Genomic DNA, 22,163 nt, shown 5'->3' on the forward strand with positions numbered 1-22,163 from the left:
GTTTAGATCGTCTTATGCATGGTGGAAGTGGGTTTTTTTCTTGGGAATAATTTTCATGCAAGCTTCAACTAGCATGTTGATGGTTTATTGAGGAAGGTGAATGATGATCTTCTTACTTATTTTTGGGAGGACCCTAGAAATTCAATATTCTTTTCCATGTGTTTTTTTTAGATTTACCCGACTACGCATCAACGTACTGGTATAAAGAGAATATGGTTTATTGGTATAACAAGTTAAGGTTTGGGATCTTAGATGGATAAGTTTGACAACTTAATCTTTTGGGTAATATGATATCGACTATTGAGTGTCAATTTTTTCTCAAGAGTATGATTGTTAGTCTCCGTTGTTGTTTTTGGCCAGTCATATCCTCTGCGAGTCAATCCATCTTCAGAGATCCGATCATCGTAAGGAAAGAACTCTCCGAACTGATCTGGTCCATGTGTAACATCCCAAATTACTTTCAGGATTATCAACTGACCCCACAAACCAACACAGGTCTTTTCAGCAAGATTTGTCCTCACTCACAAGGTTTCCGGGAGACTTTCCAGAAGGTCACCTATCCAAAAATTGATCAAAGTCAAGCACGCTTAACTGTGGAGTTCTTATGAAACAGACTACCGAAAAGAAGATGCATCTTGTTTGTATAGGTAATACCAATAAATACTTATATGCATTCCTTCAACCATGTTGTCCCTTCCCTGCACAACCTCAAGATCCCTCTCATTTTGATGTGACAACCACCCTTGCCCACTTCGGCCTCAAGTGTTACATTCGGTGCAACCACCTCTCGCCTTCTTTGGCCTCGGGTGTTACATGCCCACCAGCTTCCGCATGGTTCATTCTTAAACCACATCATACTGGGAGAGGTCTGGCTCTGATACCATTTATAACGCCTTGGACTACTTTCGGGATTACCGACTGACCCCACAAACTAACACAGGTCTTTTCAGCATGATTTGTCCTCACTCACACGCTTTCCAAGAAACTTCCTAGAAGGTCACTCATTCCATAAGAACTTCACAGTTAAGCGTGTTGGTTTCTCGGAAAGTATGTGAGTAAGGACAAATCATGCTAAAAAAGATCTGTGTTGGTTTGTGGGGTCTGTCGATAATCTCGAAAGCAGTTTGGGGCATTACACCCGGTATGTTCCTTTTCTAAATTTGGTCACCTTCAAGCGTAACATTCTAGATCTAGCTCAAATACATACAAAAGCTTCTGGAACATTCTTCTGAGCACTAAATCTCTAGTAATCTAGAAGCGGGAGATACATCCCTCCAACGCATCAAATGGTCCTCCGTATTCTATGCCAGTTAGTTAACAAGTTAGTTATTCAACTCATATATCTATGCAAATTATGTCATTTCAAGTAACAAGTTTCAAACACAATTTAAATACTATCTCATCACTCACATACTGACTTGAGCGTTGGAGTGTTAACCTTGTAGGTACACCCTCTATTTCGTTGCATCAGAAGCTCTCCTCCACTGTAGCTTCCATGACTTCACATATTTATGGTTTTGGTACAAAACACTTGCGCCGTATGTGGGAATCAACACTTGATTCTCGGGTATCATATGATTCTATATTTCCAAGTACACTCCTCAAACATGAGAATCTCCTTGAGTTCGATTCAGAGGATTCAATAGATTAAAGGAAATACGGTTGCAATCTACAAAATTGAGTTCAATGTTGATAAAGAGAAACCGATTCTTTAGATCTTCATTATTCAATACTTTAAACGTTATCGATTCTTAGAAAGGCTGGATTAAGAACCACTCGTTGTGCTACCACGGGTGAAACCGCTTTGGCAGCTGCTGGTGGGGCATCGTCAACCACTAGTTGAATGAACATTACTCCTCCTATTTGCGAAGGCGCAAACCAAACATAAATAATAACGCTCTTCAACAACTAGACGTGGTTCTCCTTTTACCATGGCGAAAAATCAGGAAAGTCTTCAAAAATTCGTATCGTTGGCACCAGAATAACCAACTTTCATTCTCTTGGCCAGACCAAAGTACCCCCGTTGCAGCGAAAGAGATAAAAGAACAAGACGACATAGGGTTTTCCCTTTTCAAATATTTAATCCAGTACTAATAAGCCTTTTGTGAGAATTGGATCGAACTCTAGTATGTTGAAGGGTAGCTTCTGGTTCGACAGAGATTGTGTCAAAGACCTACATACTGTAGTCGAAGTATGCTCTAGTATGTGGGTGTTGAAATGCTAGGGTTGTTAGTATTTTGAATTGAGCCTGTTTGTTATGTCCAATTGTTTAAGTTAACTTGTACCCTAAGTTGGCTTGTAATGGGTATTTGTGAAAAAGCCCATTAGTTTAGTATGTTAGGTTTTATTATAAATAGCATACTAGTCTCTCATCATTGTAGACAGCAAATCCTAATTTGGGGTGAGAGGGTTATTTGTTATTCTTATAACTTATAATCTTTTTTTAAAAAGAAAGGAAAGAATAGCAGTTATAACCAATCATTGTTGTTCTTTCTTGTTTATCATCTTTTATATCCTTGTGTGTTTCTTGATCACAAAGAAACAATTTATCCTTTATTCATTAATGCATCATTTTCACAACACCTTTATATATACCCAACTTACTCAATGAAGTTTGGATGGAGCCACCATTAGGTAGTTGAAAACACCTATCTCAAAAACGGTGAATGATAGACGAACACCCAAGGTTTAGAAGAGATACTCGTACAGAGGGATGATACAATTATCATAGTCGTTGCATATTCTGTCATCCTCACTAGATAAAGCTTTATTCATACTCCATTCTTTGATAAAACAGAAACAATTAAAGAATATATGTAACTTTCCCACGAAGATGATGGGTTCACCAAGTTCCCTATCACATTATTCTGCAATTTTTTAGCCATGACACGTTAATAAAGTTCAAGTTCTAGTAGACAAAGTTTCGGAGATGAAAAGAGGTAACCACTCAATAATAAAAAAGAAATAATGAACTAAAAAGGAAGTGACTCTAGTTCCTCATATACTTATGTACTGACAATATAGAAAGAAAGGTGTCATCATAAATCGTGTTTCTCGCACGTAACACTCAAGTGTTTCAGTTCCCAAGAATGATCATAATTACGCATCTGAATAAATGTTTGGCGTTTCAAATGACATAAGCATGAAGAAGGGTCGTTGATAGCCGAGGACAAAATTCCGCAAATTTCTATATTTCTGGTTTTAAAACAGAATAGAGTGCAAGACATATATTTGGTCTGATATCATTAATAAACTCAACTAATGGTTATCAAATTCAAATATTGGTCATAGATGTTGCTAGTAATACAAGTCAATTAGGGGTAGCAAATAGACAAGTTCGTACTATTTAGGCCCGCCCCGCAAAAGCCCGCAAAAAATGGTGCAGGATAAGGTGGACATAGTTAAGGGTGCGGGCCTAAAACCAACGAATGCTCCATAAAAAGTGAAGGCGGGGACGGGCTCTGGGACATTGCATCTTATAAGTCTAAAAATGCAAAAAATTATGTAAAGCCACATCTGCAAATGTTCGGGAAAAAAAAACGGGGCGGGGCAGAGCAGTCACAATAGAAGGTGCGAGTCCAAACTCTTGATCCGCCCGCACTAAAGTGTAAGCTAAATAGATATGTCTAATTGGTTGGACCCGTTTTGTCACCCTTAAAATTGAGGTAGTAGAAGAATGTGCCAGAGATGATATAATATTGTAAGGTTCCACATTCCTTCCTACATTATTTTATTAACATTGAGTATTTAAATTTTTTATTGTTAATCTTTTTGTACCATTTATATAAAATTTAAGAGTTTTGATCAAATTTAATATTTAAAAATAGAGATAAATTTATTAGGGATAACAAGTGTGAAAAAATAAAGTCGAACAATGAAAGTAGGTTATGCAAGATGGACACTTTAACTCAATTTGCTTAGCTAAATAAATGGATTCAAACTAATTTGTGACCTTAAAAATTTAATGATGACAAACATGCATGCCCTTTTTGGTTAGACTCGTCCCGACAAAATTTGTCAAAAAACGGTGCAGAAATGTCAAAGTAGAGAGTGTGAGTTCAAAAGATTCATCCCACTAAAAATGACAGACTAAACATAGAGACCCGACATGCTTGACCTCTTATTTACCCTTAAAATTTAAATGTTTTGAAAAAATAGAAGTAATTTTTTTTAATAATGTGAAACTTAATTTATAATTTTTTTTAAAAAAAATATCCACGTTATTTAAAATAAAAAAATATTTTATATTTTAAATATTATTTAAAATTCCTTAAACTTAAATAAAGATATTTCATAAATTTTAGTAATTTTAAAATTTCTTCAAATTTTTAAGAGAAAAAGGATGGTGCACTGACAATATTACACTATCAGACGCTAAATTTTGAAACATTTATATGATTTGAGACTTTGAGATACGATGGAATGGAGCGAAACGAAATTAAATAAAGTTATGTTTCATCGTTTAGATTAATTAAAAACTAATGGAATGAAGCAATAACGGACAACATAAATTTCATCCCATTCCATCACTTTCCATAATTTTTGGTACCTCCGATTTGGGCGGAATGATAAAATTACTCTATTACATCATGACATATCCAAACAATAAAATGACATCTTTATTTCATTCTGTTCCATTCCGCTCGGTTCCATCCCCGCTCCATTATTTTTTATGTATCCAAACATAGCCTAAGTTGATCAAAGTGCAATAATTTTTTACAAAGTGGATTACCATTAAACTCAATTTTTAATCCAAACAACAAAATTTACATTTGTGTTACTTAATAATCTTCCTCATCGCTTATGTGTTAGCTTTGACAGATATTGCTTACTCACTTAGCGAAAAACTAACGCGCAACCGCGGCTTCCAATTCTTCTCATATTCCCTTCCCAAGCAACACAACACAAAGTTGGTTCGGTTCGGTTCGATGGAGTACGAATATAACAGAAGCAGATCCGGCCCCCAAGTTCCGATGTACCGTGCTCCGCCCTCTTCCATCTACCCCAAGATCGGTCCTCACCCTCAAACCGCCGCCCCTCCCCCGCCTCGTCCATTTCCTTATCAGCACAATCCCACTCCTTCACCTTCTCGTAACTCTCTCTCTTCGGTTTCCCCTTGATCACTAGAATTAGGGTTTTTTCATTCGTTGTCCGTTTTTCTTCTAATTCGTGGAAAACATGAAATAGAATCAAAACTAATTAACTCTGTTTATTGAATTTGCAGTTGGATTGGGCATTAAGGTTGCTATCAAGCCGGAATTTAGGATCACACAACCGGTAAGGTTATCTAGCTTTGGTAATTGTTTTTTTATTATTATTGTGAATTGGTACAAGTATTTGATTTTGATGATAGCTATGATTTTACTCCTATATACTTGTGATTGCGTTTAATTTATTTATTTTTTCAAATTATTACTGATGTCGTCGTGTCAATGTCGGGATCGTATTCGGGGTTTCCGTGTTTCATAGGTCACACCTCACAACAGTATCTTAAATTTGTCTATTGACATCTATTGTATACCTCTTATTGAAAGTAGAGTAGTCAACAGCGGCCAATAGCAGCACTATCCCGCTATAGCTGAGGGGAATCCTTTTGCATTGGAAAGAGCCTTAGCAGTGCAGAACACTATAACGGTAGCGGGGGCTGAGCGGTTTCTAGTCCTGAGCGGTTTTTGTCCCGCTATCCTTTTCCCCTTTGAAAACTGAAATTACCCCTTAAATTTAAAACGTTTAAAGGGTAATTTTGGATTTTTTCAAACAACTTTGAGTTACTCGACCTTAAGCTTCCTTCACGACGTTTTTGCACTTGAGCAGTTCCAAAGAAAAATCCCAAGTTCCTTCCTCACCTCTCGTTACATTTCGTTCTTCCCTTTGCACTTCAAATGTTTATAATTAATATTCATATTCATGTAATTTGTCCAAAAAAAATCAAATAGCGCCCATCCCGCTAGCTATACGCTTCCTGCTATCCCATATTCATATTCATGTAATTTGTCCAAAAAAAATCAAATAGCGCCCATCCCGCTAGCTATACGCTTCCTGCTATCCCATTTTTGGGGTCAGCCCGCGCCACTATCCAAGATTTACTACTCTGGTTGAAAGTGGGTTGCCCTTTTGTATTTATTTTGATCTCAGGTATTTCATAAATCTAAGAATATAGATTTATGATAAGGCTTTTTTAAGATGTAGTTATAGCAGGACCTACTGCATGTTCTTATTTTTACACATCAATTCAGTGGGGTTTCTCCATTCAAACCTATCTAATTCCCTTTTAAGGTTGTTCTTCCTCACTCCAAGTGTGTGAAAATGCTCATACTTTGCATATTTCATGAACCAACTATCCCAAAAAGTTAAGACATTACGTAGTGACTCAACATGAATGGCGTCTATATTACATGTCTTGCATGTCCTCTTATGTGAGAACACTTTGGGCTTAAAGAAATCAAAGATGCTTTTGCTACTAGGTGAATTGGTTTTTTTTTATCTGTTTTTATAGTTGAATATGATGTGACTTATGTTTGTTTTTTTTACAAATTTTCAGCCTCATTTATTACCACATGTGGGAGATATTCCACGGAGCAACTTCCAATTTGATTTTGGATTGGAGAGGAAAATTTTGGCCGAAGCTGAGAAGGATAACCCAAATTGGACCAAATTTGGGGTAGAAAATCTTCCAACTAAAGCTTCTGATACATCCTCGTCAAAGGTGTTTTTTCTTGATTTAGAGCAAGTTCCAATTTATTGTAATCTGTGTTTATGATTTTTTTTCCTGATTCATTATGCTGAGGTTGTGACTTACTATTCACTTTTTAATGCTTAGTTCATTTTTTCCTTCTGATTATAGATAAAATTATTTTACTGTTTCCAACTCACATGGTGTAAAATGAAACTATATTTCCAGGTTACTTCTTCAGACCCCGTTGTGAGCAAGTATATAGCCATGGGACTCAGCCGAGAGGCAGTTCAAATTGCTGTTACAAATTATGGTGATAATCCAACCAAAGTATGCTCTTTCTCTGTCCCTGTAACTCATAATGGACATGATGTTCAGATAATAGCATTGTTTGAAGAATGATTTTCATTTTCGTAAATAATAAATTTATGCCCAACATCTCTTCATGCACTGACCAGTGACCAGTGACCATGCAAAGATTGAATAATTCAATGAAATTCAAGTGGTTCTTCTCTTGATACTGGTGTTTCTCCTCCAAACTATTACAGTGAACTTATTGTTAGTTGTCACGATAATTTTTCTAGCATGTTAGAAAGTGGTCAGTTTGATAGTAATTTAACCAATGCATACAACAGTGTATGGCTCATTGTCTTCTGCTTCTGGCCATCCCTCCTTCTGTGTTGGTAACAAGGAGTAACTTTGGTGACCTATGGAGTCTACCGGCTCCCCTTGTTGACAAAAGTCAATTTTCAATAATTTTGTTTTCGTGCCAAAATGGAAGATTTTTTCAACTAAGTTTCACAATCCAAATAGACAATTTATTGAGCTTATCGTGTTAAATCTTTTCTACCTCTTGTCGAGAAACTGCTTCCAGTTCAGATATAATTACTTGCCAACCTACTTGGCTCTTATTTCCCACTCTTTCACTGTCATTGTCATTATTATTAGGAGTATGAATTGTAAAGTTAACCTTACTCAGCTGTTAACCATTATTAGATTTATGTTTTGAAACCAAACTACATTTCCATATAGGAATCACGGACTCTAGACACAGACACATACCCTGCTGATTTTCAAAATATAGGACACCGACATGCACACGCGCGCGCACACACTAATAGGATACTGGATTTGGGCCTTAGCCCAGTAGAGAGGAACTCTCCTAACAGACTTTCTAAATATATTTCTGATTGATGGGATGAGTTGCAAATATCTGATTGCTAGTGTCAAGAGAGACTAATTCTAAGACGAGAGTGATAACCCAATTTGGATCTGGATATCCAGACCAGCAATTGGAATACACTGTAGTTTGGGTGATGTGCCCCGATATATTGATCACCTCTAATTTGTTATGAAGACCACTGCTTAACTTCCCAAAAGCGGTGTCACACAGTTTTGTTGATTCCTTTACTGATTAATTTGTTTTTCTGACTGAGTGTAATAATTCATTTGAAGGTTCAAGAATTTGTCAACGGATACACCCTTCTGCGTGAAATGGGATTTTCATCAAACAGCGTTGCAGAAGCCTTAGTTATGCATGACAATGATACAGACAAGGCATTGGCACATTTCCTTAATGGCTCATCATGAAACCTCGGCACAAATCTGTTGTAGGTATCATTTGTGGATAAAGAAATTTGTGATCCTTTTGTATAATGATAAATAATGATCAAATATAGGTAGAGTCATACTGGCAATCTCTTATTGTCAGTGGGATATTGGTTTTAGGGTTTCGGTGTTTTTAGAGGGAACAAATAGAAGTGATTATTGCCTATATTATTTTACATAAGAAAGACAGTTCTTTTTTGGTCAAAAAAAGTTCATTGTATTTGCTTTTGGCCAAGATTTAAGTCCTTCGGGCATGTTTGGTTGGGATTGTATATGGTAATTTATCCTTTTATTTACGTTTTGTCAGAAAGCTGAAATAAAAAACACTTATTTTAAAATAAGTTAATCCAAAAAGTATGTATGTTATCTTGGAACCAAAATGGGAAAAATTATATAAATTTCTGTTATTGGTTGGAAAGGAATTTTTAAAAGATGGATGGGAGAACTGGTCTCACAATTATTGGCTTTGAAAGAAGTATGCAATGCATATTGCAGTCTCCAGAATTAGTGAGATGAGTATCAATGGCTGAAATAGATTATGCCTTTACTTAGCACATGTTTGTTTCAGCAGCGAGTTTATCAAATCTACTGCAGAAAAACCAGGTTGCGATGCAGCCTCACATTCAGGCAGTAATGCCTTGGGGAGGCAAGCATCATAAAGTCACTAAAGTCATTTGTAGCAATAAGGATATTGTTGCTCTAAGGGCTTTCCTTCGTTATTTACCTCTGATTCGGTTGGATCTAGAGGATATGAAGGATTTGAATACTAGACAATAGTCGTTGTTTTGCTACTGGGTTTAAGGATTAATTAGTAAGGAATGTCAATAAGGATTAATTAGTAAGGAATGTCAATACGATGTTTATGATTTTAATTGCAAACATTGTGACGGTTAAGTTAGTAAGGAATGTGAGTATGAGGTTTATGATTTTAAATAACATGTACACGAGTCTAAATTGTTTGTTATACTTTATATTAGCAGTCTAAAATTTAGAGGTCTTAAAACTTTTTCCAATGTGCTTAATGAACATGTTCAAGACTATTAGAATGTTCAAGCCTGCTCATCTTACACTATTTTCCCCTTTTATATTTTTTTCCAGTCAAATAGCCTAGTAACTAGAATTTTACCTACTTTTAAAGGCGAATAAGTAGGATATTGCAGGTTTAAACCTGCACTCATGCATTCACATGCTTTTTAAAGGATTGTGGAGTGTGTCAGACATACCTTTTCCAAACCTATTGTTGTCATCCCCGGTTAAGAAAGAAAAATCAGAATTTGCAACATTTTCTATAAGATCATTACTAGTTAAAGTCTTTGTCAACCACCTCATACTCTTATTTGATATTATCATGAGTCCTTACTAAAGCATTTTCCTACCAGATAGAAGCGCTTTAACGATGTTATTATTTTGTAAGAAATCAATTATGTTATGCAAAAATTGAAGAAGCAAAAAGAAAGAAAGAGATGTCGCCTTCAAATTTGATTTTGAGAAAACCTTTGATAATGTCAATTAGAGATTTCTTCAAACTTGCTTTACTAAATTTAGATTTCCATCCATTTGATCCGGAGCTCATCATGAATTGTGTTCTCTTTTTTTATTTTTATCATGTGGAATGAAAATAATGTGTTATCTTTCAAGCCTTCCCATGACCTTCGTCAAGGAAAATCATTCTCCACTCTTTTTCATTAGATCATTCTCCCCTCTTTTTCATTAATTGCATGAAATGTTTTATATTTTCATATGTTATGTTGTTCGACGTGACTCTTGAAAACCTATGTGCAACTCCACCAACAGACCACTCATATCACACCTTATATTTGTAGATGTAGTCTGTGTTTGCAAAGGCAAGAAATCTCACAACTTCCTACTCTTTCTATGTTACATCACTGCAATTAAAAAAACTTCAACTTTATGTACTCATTGCGGTTTGGATGATGAATTCTTCCTACATTGTGTCGTTGATTGTTGAGATTCTCAAAATCTTTTAGCAAATTCTGATTTTTCTTTCTTAACCGGGGATGATAACAATAGGTTTGGAAAAGGTATGTCTGACACACTCCACAATCCTTATGCACCTATTTCAGCAACTCTTAACACAGACGCACTGCGGCACATTCTACAGACCAACCTCAACGTTCATTGCACCACCATTAACGTTGATGGTAGTTGCCTCGGCAGTTAGAATTTTTTGAATACTTACTAGGAACTTTAGACATTCTTCAGATTGAGCTTTACGCCATCCACATGGACATCTCAATAGCTATAGATAAATGTTTTATTGACTCAGATTGTTGCATTAATTCCTCCCTCTGCATTAACTTTTTTTAAGTACCATAACTATGGTGTTTTGTATGAAGACATCCAAGACAAATTACAAAATAACAACTGCCTCAGAATTTGAAAAACATGTAAATGTGGAATTGGGGGATTTTGAGATATGGGGGAACCCATGTAAATTTGAAGAAAAAAAAAAACAAAAGCACTTCAAAATAGTGTTACAAAAAAAGCTTTGACCTTGGTGGACCACATGAGGCACTTGTTCCCCCTAGTCTTCGCCCAAAACATAATCATGACTCATTCCCATTTACTATACTATGTACAAAATATACGAAGTCTCTCCACATGAAACATTGTCCCTCCTACAATTACTTTAAAATACAATTAGGAAGTTCTTGCGCTGATATCTTCCTCTCCTATACAATGAATGAATGAATGAACCATAAAATGACATAAAACAACTTAATAAGCAGAGAGGTAAATCTTTTGGTGTATACTATGTCAGATGCCTTAAGTAATGACTGCTAGTAAACCTTGAACCGATCAATTCGCCAACTGTGCTTACAAGTTAATGTAAGGATGCACTTCAAATCTAGAGGCAACTTTCCAGGAAACTCTCAGTTTTTCAATAGAGTAAAAGATCTGTGGAAAAGCGTCTAATAACTGATGGATCTTGTGTATTACGCGGGTGGTCATCTCACAATTATGCACTGAAATAAACTCAAACACCCGCACAAATTGCTCCTGAAAAACAAAATCATGTTGTATCAGCTTGAGGTTGCGAATGGATTTTGATGTACAGGCCAAACATTTATGTTAAGCATTCTAGTTAGGGTATCTTTTTGGTGGTTGCGGAACTATGTCATGAACTTGAATTCTAGACAAACGAATGTATACATACAACACACACAGAGACGGAGAGAGAAAATGAAAGTGAGGGAGACCTGTTGACCAAGACGAGCAACAAAACTTTGCCTCGTCAATATGCTTCACATCAAGTCCAATAAACCAGGATCCAGCACTCACATCATCATGGGCATATGTACGAAGAATGGATCTGAAAACTCATCAGAGTCAAGGTTGATGCACAAACAGTTGCAAACAAAATTAGGTACAGTAAAGAATGGATCTGACCTGTTTATTGATATAAATTTAGCCAAAGCTTGTGATATAACATACATCTCTCCTGATGCATGACGAAAGTACCTGTTGCTCAAGAGATTTAATTATCATTTCAAGAGGAGATAAATGGATTGAAATAACAAAGATACTAATGAATATTCAACATGGTTGCAATCTTTGCTTGATTATTATCCTCAGTAGCCATGATACAATTGAATAATCTTTTGCGAAAATGGAATTTGGTATAATCACATATTTCACGTCACATATCAGGCTTGTCCAGTAAAGATTATTTTGAGAAGCAAAAATTAAAATAACCTAAAGCAATTTTAATTTATGGGACTGATCAACAAATAAAGCACTTCAGAATACTATGTAAAAAAAGCCTCAGTTTCTCACAAGATCCACATGTAGATATTTGAAACTGACCAATGTTGTGTCACACACTACTAATGCAATAAAATTTATATAATTGTTAAATCATATGAAATAATTGATTTGTTGACTTACGATTTTTTGTCACCAAACTTCCACCATTCTGGTTCATACCATTTATGGTTCCTGTCAACACTCACACAAGCAGTATAAGAACCATAAAATGTGGTCTACATAAGTGTACGGCATTTTAAACAAGATAAGGGGCTCACTGTTCAGAGAAAACTTCGCCTGATTTCATGCATCCCATGTAAATCCGAGGTTTCTCCAAATTAGTGGCAAGTGTAGCTCCCAAGGCATCTGCGAAGGAAAAATGTGTATGTAGCAAGACACAAATAAAATGTTATCGTATATGCAAAAGAAGAATGTTAACTTTTCTTTTTCAGAAGATGAGGATATATATAAGGATCAGTCCAGGTTATGAGGCATTAAATCAAGTTACACTAGAAACATTTCTCCATTTCATCCTCCATGTTTCTATCCTATGGTTGACATCATTGTTAATTTCCCCATAATTGTTTATGGTCTAAAGATGCTTAGACTGAGAGAATTAAGAACAACTATAATACAATTTTCTATTAAAAAAATTTAAATGTTTGAAGCTTAGGTAATAATAAAAGGGTGAAGTACCGGTATCGGGTAAATGTACCGTATTCGTGGTACTTCATTTTTTCTCATTTTTCGGTTTCGAGTGAAATTTGTGATTTCCTCAAATATCAATATAGTATCCTCAGAATTTGGATTGAGCGTAACTCATCCCTACAAAACTGGCTTGTAGGGTGAGGATTGTCGCCACTTATAAACACAACACAGGCCATATCTATAAGCAATGTGGAACTAAATTCACCCCTTCGAAGCCAACACAATAAAGGTGTTTGGGGCTGCAATGAGGCAAACCAAAGTGCTGCAATTAAGGCGACTAGGGACGGACTGCAATTAAGGTGGAAAGTCCAACACACCCCCTCACGCTTGGACCTCAATGAGCCCAGAGCGTGGACAATGCAGGAAGCCCAACAATGAGTCTAGGATAGACTCTGATACCATCTTAGAATTTAGGTTGAGTCTAACTCATTCCTACATAACCGACTTGTAGGGTGAAGATTGCCCCCACTTTGAAACACAACATAGGCCATATCTCTAAGCAATGTGGGACTAAATCCACCTCTTCAAAGCCAACACAATGAAGGTGTTGGGGGCTGCAATGAGGCAAGCCAAAGTGCTGCAATTAAGGCGGCTAGGGGCGGACCGCAATTAAGGGGAAAAGTCCAACAGTATATTTATGTATTTTTATTTCTGCGTTATTATATCTTATAATTATTTTTTATTTTTTAAACTTTTATAGTGATGTTTTGTTGTGAACCTAACAATTTAGTTCTTTACTCGTACATTTTATAGAAAACTCTTGTTTTTCTATTAACGTACCAATACCTTGATTTTTTTTAAAATGAAGTATCTCGTACCGGTACCCGCACCGGGGACTGTACCTTAATCTATACATCATATGTTATTCTACAAAAAATTACGTCGAGTTTTCTCTTGTGCTTATTAATTTAAGAAATCTTTAAATCACAATTTTCTCCAACAAATGCATCCTCTCAAACCAACCAACTTCATGTTGCTTTCTAACCCCCACTGAGGAAAGTATCCAATGAGCATGTGCCCGAGCAAAACAACTATTTGTTTAATGTTAATAAGTGGATTATCCACTAAGGAAAGTATCCAATGAGTTTAGTCTTTTGGATGTTTTTTGTACATGCATCCAGAGTTAAAGTGGATCCTCAATGAAAACCTTGGATGTATCTTGAGAGGTATTTTTTTTCTTCATATATGGCTACAATTTCTATCAAAAAGATGCAACCATGTAGGATGAAAGAAGTTTTAATTGTGGCTACTAAAAGTAAAACTAAGAGTCGAGAAGTTTGAATACTTCAAGTTCATCACAGATTTTTGCAGTGTCTATTAAACAAATTTTGATGCACTCATGAAACACATCTAAATGTTAGTACCGTGATGTATGTTTTTTTGCAGATGATATAGTTTTACTTGAAGTGTCGAAGAAGAATTTAAATGAGAGGATGAAGACCTAAAGACGAGACTTAGAAACGCATGGCTTTCACCTAAGAAAAAGTAAGTTCAACAAAAGAAGAAACATTTATAATCAAGAGGTGAAAGTTGGAGACTATATCATCCCACAAGTCATGTGAGAGAATTTCCAAAATAATAATATATTGAATGATTGTATTAATAATATAAATATTATATTCAAAATTTTCATCTCTCAATTGAATGGTCCGTGGTGATTATTGTTGGTGTAATGTGCCATGTCATTGGTTACCTTGTATTTAGGAATGGTTGCAACTTATAAACAAATCATTGCTAATTTTATGTAAAACGTTGTCACTTTTCGTACGTTGTAATCAAAACAGTGCAATTCCTTTTCTAAGAGATGTTTATGTTTCCAAACAAATGTGAACCTCATTATATATAAGAGGTTCTTGACACGATGGAAAATATATACAAAACCAGTCTCAAATTATTTTCTCATACTAAATCACCTTTCTCTTCTCTAATGCATGAGAGCAAGTAAAAGAAATATTCTTCTGTAAAATACTATCAAAGATACGCTTAGAGAGATTGTGCAATTCTCTTTGAGAATTCCAAAGTATAATACAAGAAATTCGCCGATAAACCCTTTTGCATCCAACATACAAAGAATGGTGGAGACGATTTGTTCCTTAAACTTAGTGTGGAAACATACGCTTTGCAATTTTATCGAGCAAATTTATCTCTCTATTTTCATCTCCATTTATTCTTAAATTTGCAGCAACCCTAACAACAAAATATCTAACAATCTTAAGGAACATTTTATCTTATTCAATGGTTGCTTCACTAAAAGAGATGACTTCTGACTCTGTGAAATTAGAGAAGTTCGATGGAGAGAATTTTATTCTTTGGCCAAAAAAAAAATTAAATTCCTTCTCACAACATTGAAAGTGGTGTATATCCTTAACATTCCAAAACCGGAACAAAGAGAAGATGAAACAATTGCTGAAACTAGAGAGAGACAAAAGTGAGACAATGATGATTATATATGCATGGGACACATCCTCAACGGTATGTGCGATTCGTTGTAAGACATTTATCAGAGACTCCGCAAAAGAATTATGGGAGAAATTGGAATTAAGATACATGCAAGAAGACGCTACAACTACAAGTAACAAGTTTCTTGTTTCTCAATTTAATAAATATAAAATGATAGATGGTAGGTCTATTATGGAACAAATGCACGAATTTGAACGTATTCTCAATAATTACAAACAACACAATATGCACATAGATAAAACTATAATTGTATTTCACATGGACCTTCTCTTGAGTAAATTGGCTTTTAGTATCATCTTGTTTTCGATACTGTTCTTCTAAACGAAGGTACCCAATTGTTCAAGAGAAACGTCCTCCTTCTTATGCTTCATAGTTCTTCTAAAATCTTTTCAAGAAGGAGGCAGTTTATCTATTATGGATGATACAATTATAGTTTCATCCATGTGCATATTGTGTTGTTCGTAATTATTGAGAATACGTTCAATTTCGTGCATTTGTTCCATAACAGACCTATCATCTATCATTTTATAATTATTAAATTGAGAAACAAGAAACTTCTTACTTGTAGCCTCTTCTTGCATGCATCTTGATTCCAATTTCTCCTATAATTCTTTTGCGGAGTTACTGCTCTGATAAATGTCGAACAACGAATCGCACATACCGTTGAGGATGTGTCCCATGCATATATAATCATCATTGTCCCACTTTTGTCTGTCTCTAGGTTTAACAATTGTTTCATCTTCTTTTTCTTCCGGTTTTGGAAAGTTAAGGACATACAACACTTTCAATAGAGAAATACATTTGCTCGATAAAATTCCAAAGCGTTTGTTTCCACACTAAGCTTAAGGAACAATTCGACCCCACCAATCTTGGTATGTTGGATGCAAAAGGGTTTACCGTCGAATTTCCAACAGGATACTTTGAAATCCTTCAAGGGAATTGCATAATCTCTCTAAGCGTATCTTTGATAGTATTTTACAGAAGAATATTTTTTTTACTTGCTCTCATGCATTAGAAAAGAGAAAGATGATTTAGTATGAGAAAATAATTTGAGACTGATTTTGTATATGTTTTCCATCGTGCCAAGAACCTCTTATTTATTTATAATGAGGTTCAGATCTGTTTGGAAACTTAAACATCTCTTAGAAAAGGTATTGCACTGTTTTGATACAACGTAAACGTATGGAAAGTAACAACGTTTTGCATAAAATTAATAATGATTTGTTTATAAGTTGCAATTGTTCCTAAATACAAGGTAACCAATGACATGACACATTACACCAATAATAATCACCACGGACCATCTAATTGAGAGATGAAAATTTTGAATATAATATTTATATTATTAATTCAAATAATACAATAATTCAATATATTATTATTTTGAAAATTCTCTCACAAGTCATGCGGTTTAAATATCTTGGATATATAATACAAAACGGTGGAGAAATAGAAGAGGATGTAAACCATTAAATTCAAGTTGGGTGGCTGAAATGGAGGGGACCTCAAGGATTTAATGTGATACAAAAGTACCACTCAAGCTGAAGAGAAAATTTTATCGGACAACAGGAAGACCTATGATGTTGTACGAAACATAATATTATGCGGTTGAGAATATACACGAAAATAAAATAAGAGTAGCAGAGATGAAGATGTTGTGTTAGATGTGTAGTAAGACTAGACTAAATAAAATTATAAATGACAATATTAGAGAGAGTGTTAGATTTGGAGTAACACCTATAATAAAAAAGATGGTGGAAAATAGACTTAGGTGGTTTGGGCATGCGGAGATAAGACTAGTAAATGTTGTTGTAAGTAGAGTAGATCAGATAGAGAGGAATCAAACAACTAGAAGTAGAGAAAGACCTAAAATAAACTATAAGAATAACTGTTAAGAAAAATCTCGCGATCAACGAATTCGATAGAAACATAGTCTTGGAAAGAACACTATAAGAACACTATGGTAGATATTTTATCGAATCCATTTACTGGTATAAAGTTTGGTTGATGTTGTCTATTAAACCGAATACATGAAGTTTTGACATATTACAAAGCCCCATAAATGAAAGACTTGCATGTGTATTTGCAGGGTAAAAAACCCATAGCCCCATAAATGAAAGACTTGCATGTGTATTTGCAGGGTAAAAAACCCATAGCAGACAGACCACTACTACAAGAGCAAAGCAAGAACCTTCAGCCAACAAAACCTAGATACTTTTCCGTGAGACCAATGAATTTGGCTACAATAACGATATATACCAGAGAAATACACTCTATCCCTAGAGTCACAGGTACTCTACCCATCATACCAAATTTTCTCATAGACAGGTGATTCAACGGCAAGAAGGCTTACACAACCTGCAAATTAACCTAGTTATGAAGAACTTAGCAAATCAAGGCACCAAACCTATAGATGATTATTCTCTACCTACAGCCACTATTAAGTGAGAAGAGTAAACATTAATGTAAACCACTCCTTACATGCTAATGGGAACACAAGTGTCCTTACCAGTCAGTAAAAAATTCAATACTTCCATTATTTGTTGAAAGAAAACGGTAAAATTTGATCTTTTAGGAACTTCTACAGTGTCCCTATCCTCTTCTCTCAGTGGGTTTTTTAAGAAGTTAGGAGACGTAGCTTTCAAAAATTTTGATCTTTTAGGAACTTCTACATTTTTCTAAAAGCCCGTCCAAACACTCTAAAGTTGATACAAAGTGCTTTTATTTGGGGCAACAGTCATAGGATTAAAAGAAAACGGTAAAATGGTCCATAATTTAACAAAAGGGTATTAAGAATCATTGCAAGCTTAAGGTCACATGATCATATTCCCATAGATACAAACATGGTTTTCTTTAATGCATAAAATGGACTTTCAGGCCAGTGCAATTAAAAGATAAAATAAACACACATCAATAACAGTGACATTAGGTAAACTGTTTTATTAAAAATTCACCTCATTCAGTTAAAGAAAAACTAACCAATATTTACATAAACATCATCATTGACTTTGGCATAGAACTCCGCATCCCATTCATCTGCAGCGTGAGCAAAAAACAATTTAGCCTTCTCGGCGTGCCCCTGGGATCCTTCCACGTGATCATCCTGACAACAGAAGTGTTGAAGAATATGAGCTAACTAGCATAAGTTGTTGACCATATTGTCTATTTATAGGATGCAACAAATGACAACATATGTCATAAGCACCAACATGTTCAGATTTGCCTGCTTATTTCAATTACTGACTGAAAAACAGAGTATAAAGCCTTCAAATTGATGTCAACTCAAGATTGGTGTAAGCACAAATATATTTCAGCAATCATGCAACTTATGTTTCAATAGAATGTATGTGATTTTAACCATTGGAAACAGAAGAATAAAATAATGCAATACTCATTGCAATAACTACTTATAAAAATATAACAGTGACTGAAATGCCAGAAGCTCCATTTCCAAATTCAGAATGAGAAAATTCACTTGGATTTTTACAGGAAAGTTAATGCCAAAAGTTACCAAGAAAAATATACTGTAAAAGCCATGAATTAGATATACATACTAGAATTAGGAAGTCATTCGTCAACGCATTCTCACGATCAATGTCTTTGTCTTGACTGTCCCCGCGATTTGCACTGAAATATTTTACGGAATTCATAAGTGTTTACAACCGATCCCAAAAAAAAAAAAAACTACGGCCACCAACCCCCACAAGTTAAAATGTAAAAAATTCAACCTTCTACCAATAACAAATCGCAGAATGATGCCCTTTCCTTCTTCAATTTTCTTCAAAGATGCACCTACGAAGATAGTGCTTTTAAATTAAATCAACTTCTGAAGCACAATGTTAGTGCAAAAACTGAAGCCCATTTAATAAAAATCTGGAAACGAACTATCCAAGATACACTACAGCACTAAATCTTTCATGTATACATTAGAAATAACTATGCTCATAAATCATAATCAATGAAATAAATATTTAGATACAATAGTACTATAAAACAAAGTTACAACTCTCCTTTCTATGTCGAAATGTTGAGAGGGTCATTTTTATCGCAACAGGAAACTGACAAGGGAAAGTTCCTCATACGTTTTTATGTATACATTAACTCGTCATCAACTTATGCATAGAATAAAAGAACATAATTTTATGTCATTCAACTCGTATCAAATCATGTTAAAGCCATACATTAGAGTTCACACTTAACAAAAATTATTTACATCAACTGTACGCTCAAAAGAGGTATATTACGGCAGAGTTGTTTACAATGTAATAAACTAGTGGAACTGAGCAAGAAAAAGAACAGAACAACATTACCGTTTCCCATCCAGGCCTTGCGAATGGCATCTCTATTCTTCCGGCGGCCAAACTTTGTCAGTATACCTATGACTACCAAAGGCCTTCTCTTAGAGTAAGTCCCATTGCTCTCACTCAAGCCCTTTGAAACAAAACCCTCTTGTTTAGCAGCATCAAGTTCCACCTTAAGTGCATCAAGCTTCTTATGTTGTTCCCTAAATAACACATAATCAAACAGTATACACAAAAGAAGTTAAGAAGCTTACAAACACCACATCGGATCATTAAGAAAATCAAACAGCAATCACTATCTTTCTGTCAATTCCAGTAACATGTAAATTTAAATCACCTGCAGGCTATGATCTTCAATGTATCATCCACTGATATAGCAGATTTTCCCTAGAATAAAAATCTCTCGGTTAATTAAGCCATAACAAAAATTAGAAAGGCATGTCCAAGTCCTATTAAGTCAAACCCTATGCTCGCGTGTGAGTGCCCCTAACAGAGTGATCTCGATAAATCACAATACTAAATAATCCTCTGAAGTAGTTCTAAACAGTTTAAGTCCTCAATAAAAACACGCACGCGGTCAAATAAACCAGATGAAATTCAACTGCAATTAATTACATAAATAATAAAAAATCCAGATCCCTAACTTCATTCAGCAGCAATGATTCATACGAAAATGATAAATAGCAACGAGAATCGATAAAACAGTAACTGAAATCGCAGTGGCGAAATCGATTGAAGCGATTAGAGTGAGTGAGCAATGAGTGGAAGTTACTGACCTGACCTGTAATCCTATCGAGCTCTTTGATGAGATAAACACGATTCTGTGCGTCCTGCCACAACCTGATAAAGGAAAATTAAGATTGAATACAAGAACAGTAGGAATAATGGAAGGAATTGCGAAATTGAAGGAAGAAGAACCTTCCGGCGACGTAGATAGAAGCGAAGGTGGCGAACATGGAGATGAATAGTGAAGGGATTCGGGATCGATTCGCCATGGTGGAAAATCGGTGTCTCGATCCCTTGCTCTGCATTTCGTAATTTGAATTTCGAATCCAATACTATGTATGATTGGTTGAACAACAGAAACTTTTTTTTCTTCTTCTTTTTTTTTGTGTTTGAATAAAAGCAATTAGAGAGTCTTGCTTTTTCTGTGCTTGTGCTGGAACTGCTGGTAAACAGTCACCAACCTCTCTTTTATTTTTTTTTTGGTAGAGAATCCAATTACTCTCTTTTCACTTCTGGTTTCATTTTTGATTTAGGAAAAAAAAAATATAGGAGTAGTTTCTTGTATTATTTTTAAAACTCAATTCAATTCTAAAAAGTTTTTTATTTTTATTTTTTTATGTTATCTTAACTTACAGATTTATTTGATCAATAGAGGATAAATATGACAACGGGTCGGGTCGGATGCGGATTTCACACTACCTAAATCCGCACTCAAAATCGGCTTCCAAATCCGAACCCAAACTCAAATACTATTCAGGTGACAAAACAACACCCACACTCGCTGAGTTTCGGATTTTTTCACCCAAATCGGAACCAGTAATAAAATACACAAAATATATTTTTCCTACAACTTTCCAATATATATATATATATATATATATATATATATATATATATATATATATATATATATATATATATATATATATATATATATATATATATATATATATATATATATATATATATATATATGTGAGGGTTATATTGACTCCAAGAGTAAGTTATAATAACTTACTCCACATCTTGACCATTAATTCTTTTCAATCTAATGGTTAAAAATAATAAGTCATTAAATGTGAAAAGAGAAAACTATTCCTTATTATTTTTAACCATTAGATTGAAAAGAATTAATGGTCAAGATGTGGAGTAAGTTATTAGAACTTACTCTTGTAGTCAATATAACCCTTCTCATATATATATATATATATATATATATATATATATATATATATATATATATATATATATATATATATATATATATATATATATATATATATATATATATATATATATATAGGGGACGACTCAAGTGAGAACACTTGGTTATTATGAGAAATGAGAACAATGAATCACGACCATTAAATTTTGATTTTGTTGATTTTAATGGACTGGATTGATTTCTCTTTCTATGATCCTTAATATTTATTTTAAATCAACATAGAAAGAGAAACCAATTCAGTCCATTAAAATCAACAAAATCAAAATTTAATGATCGTGATTCATTGTTCTCATTTCTCATAATAACCAAGTGTTCTCACTTGAGTCGTCCCCATATATATATATATATATATATATATATATATATATATATATATATATATATATATATATATATATATATATATATATATATATATATATATATATATATATATATATATATATATATATATATAGTGAAGACCCATTTTGGTCCCTCACAAACATTACACGAGTCAAATTAGTCCTTCACAATAAAATAGACCCAATTTAATCCTTTATAAAATTTAACCGGATCATATAAGTCCTTCTGTTAATATTTTTTTTAAACCGGTTTTTTCCTAGTTTTAAACCATGATTGGATTGCCACGTTGGAGTTTATTTTATTTTCATTTTTTAAATTTTTATTTTTAATTTCATTTTTAAACAATTAT

At 34.4% G+C, this 22,163-nt stretch overlaps 2 protein-coding genes across 2 annotated transcripts; one reads left to right on the forward strand and one right to left on the reverse strand.

Moving 5' to 3' along the window:
* The first annotated feature begins 4,793 nt into the window (after positions 1-4,793).
* Positions 4,794-8,577, forward strand: LOC131661334 (uncharacterized). The gene is made up of 5 exons (XM_058930844.1): positions 4,794-5,091; positions 5,225-5,277; positions 6,542-6,706; positions 6,902-7,003; positions 8,129-8,577. The coding sequence occupies exons 1-5, from the start codon at positions 4,929-4,931 to the stop codon at positions 8,261-8,263; spliced, it is 618 nt and encodes a 205-aa protein (XP_058786827.1). The 5' UTR covers positions 4,794-4,928; the 3' UTR covers positions 8,264-8,577.
* A 2,140-nt stretch (positions 8,578-10,717) lies between these two features.
* Positions 10,718-20,761, reverse strand: LOC131661333 (hydroxyproline O-galactosyltransferase HPGT1-like). The gene is made up of 12 exons (XM_058930843.1): positions 20,437-20,761; positions 20,295-20,358; positions 19,856-19,905; positions 19,528-19,721; positions 18,946-19,009; positions 18,772-18,844; positions 18,197-18,320; positions 12,328-12,415; positions 12,191-12,241; positions 11,693-11,764; positions 11,503-11,615; positions 10,718-11,302 (listed from the first exon to the last, which is right to left on the reverse strand). Exons 1-12 carry the CDS (start codon positions 20,547-20,549, stop codon positions 11,280-11,282), a joined length of 1,029 nt encoding a protein of 342 aa, XP_058786826.1. The 5' UTR covers positions 20,550-20,761; the 3' UTR covers positions 10,718-11,279.
* Between the last annotated feature and the right edge of the window lie 1,402 nt (positions 20,762-22,163).

Source organism: Vicia villosa, linkage group LG3 (genome assembly GCF_029867415.1).
Source record: "Vicia villosa cultivar HV-30 ecotype Madison, WI linkage group LG3, Vvil1.0, whole genome shotgun sequence".
Lineage (NCBI taxonomy): Eukaryota > Viridiplantae > Streptophyta > Magnoliopsida > Fabales > Fabaceae > Vicia > Vicia villosa.

Coding starts and splice junctions, on each gene's coding strand:
- LOC131661333 (XM_058930843.1), bottom strand. CDS start 20,549: ATGCAGAGCAAGGGATCGAGACACCGATTTTCCACCATGGCGAATCGA. Junction 19,010..19,527: donor CAAGGCCTGGATGGGAAACG/GTAATGTTGTTC, acceptor CTATCTTCGTAG/GTGCATCTTTGAAGAAAATT. Junction 11,616..11,692: donor AAATTTATATCAATAAACAG/GTCAGATCCATT, acceptor ATGAGTTTTCAG/ATCCATTCTTCGTACATATG.
- LOC131661334 (XM_058930844.1), top strand. CDS start 4,929: ATGGAGTACGAATATAACAGAAGCAGATCCGGCCCCCAAGTTCCGATG. Junction 5,278..6,541: donor AATTTAGGATCACACAACCG/GTAAGGTTATCT, acceptor ACAAATTTTCAG/CCTCATTTATTACCACATGT. Junction 7,004..8,128: donor ATGGTGATAATCCAACCAAA/GTATGCTCTTTC, acceptor ATTCATTTGAAG/GTTCAAGAATTTGTCAACGG.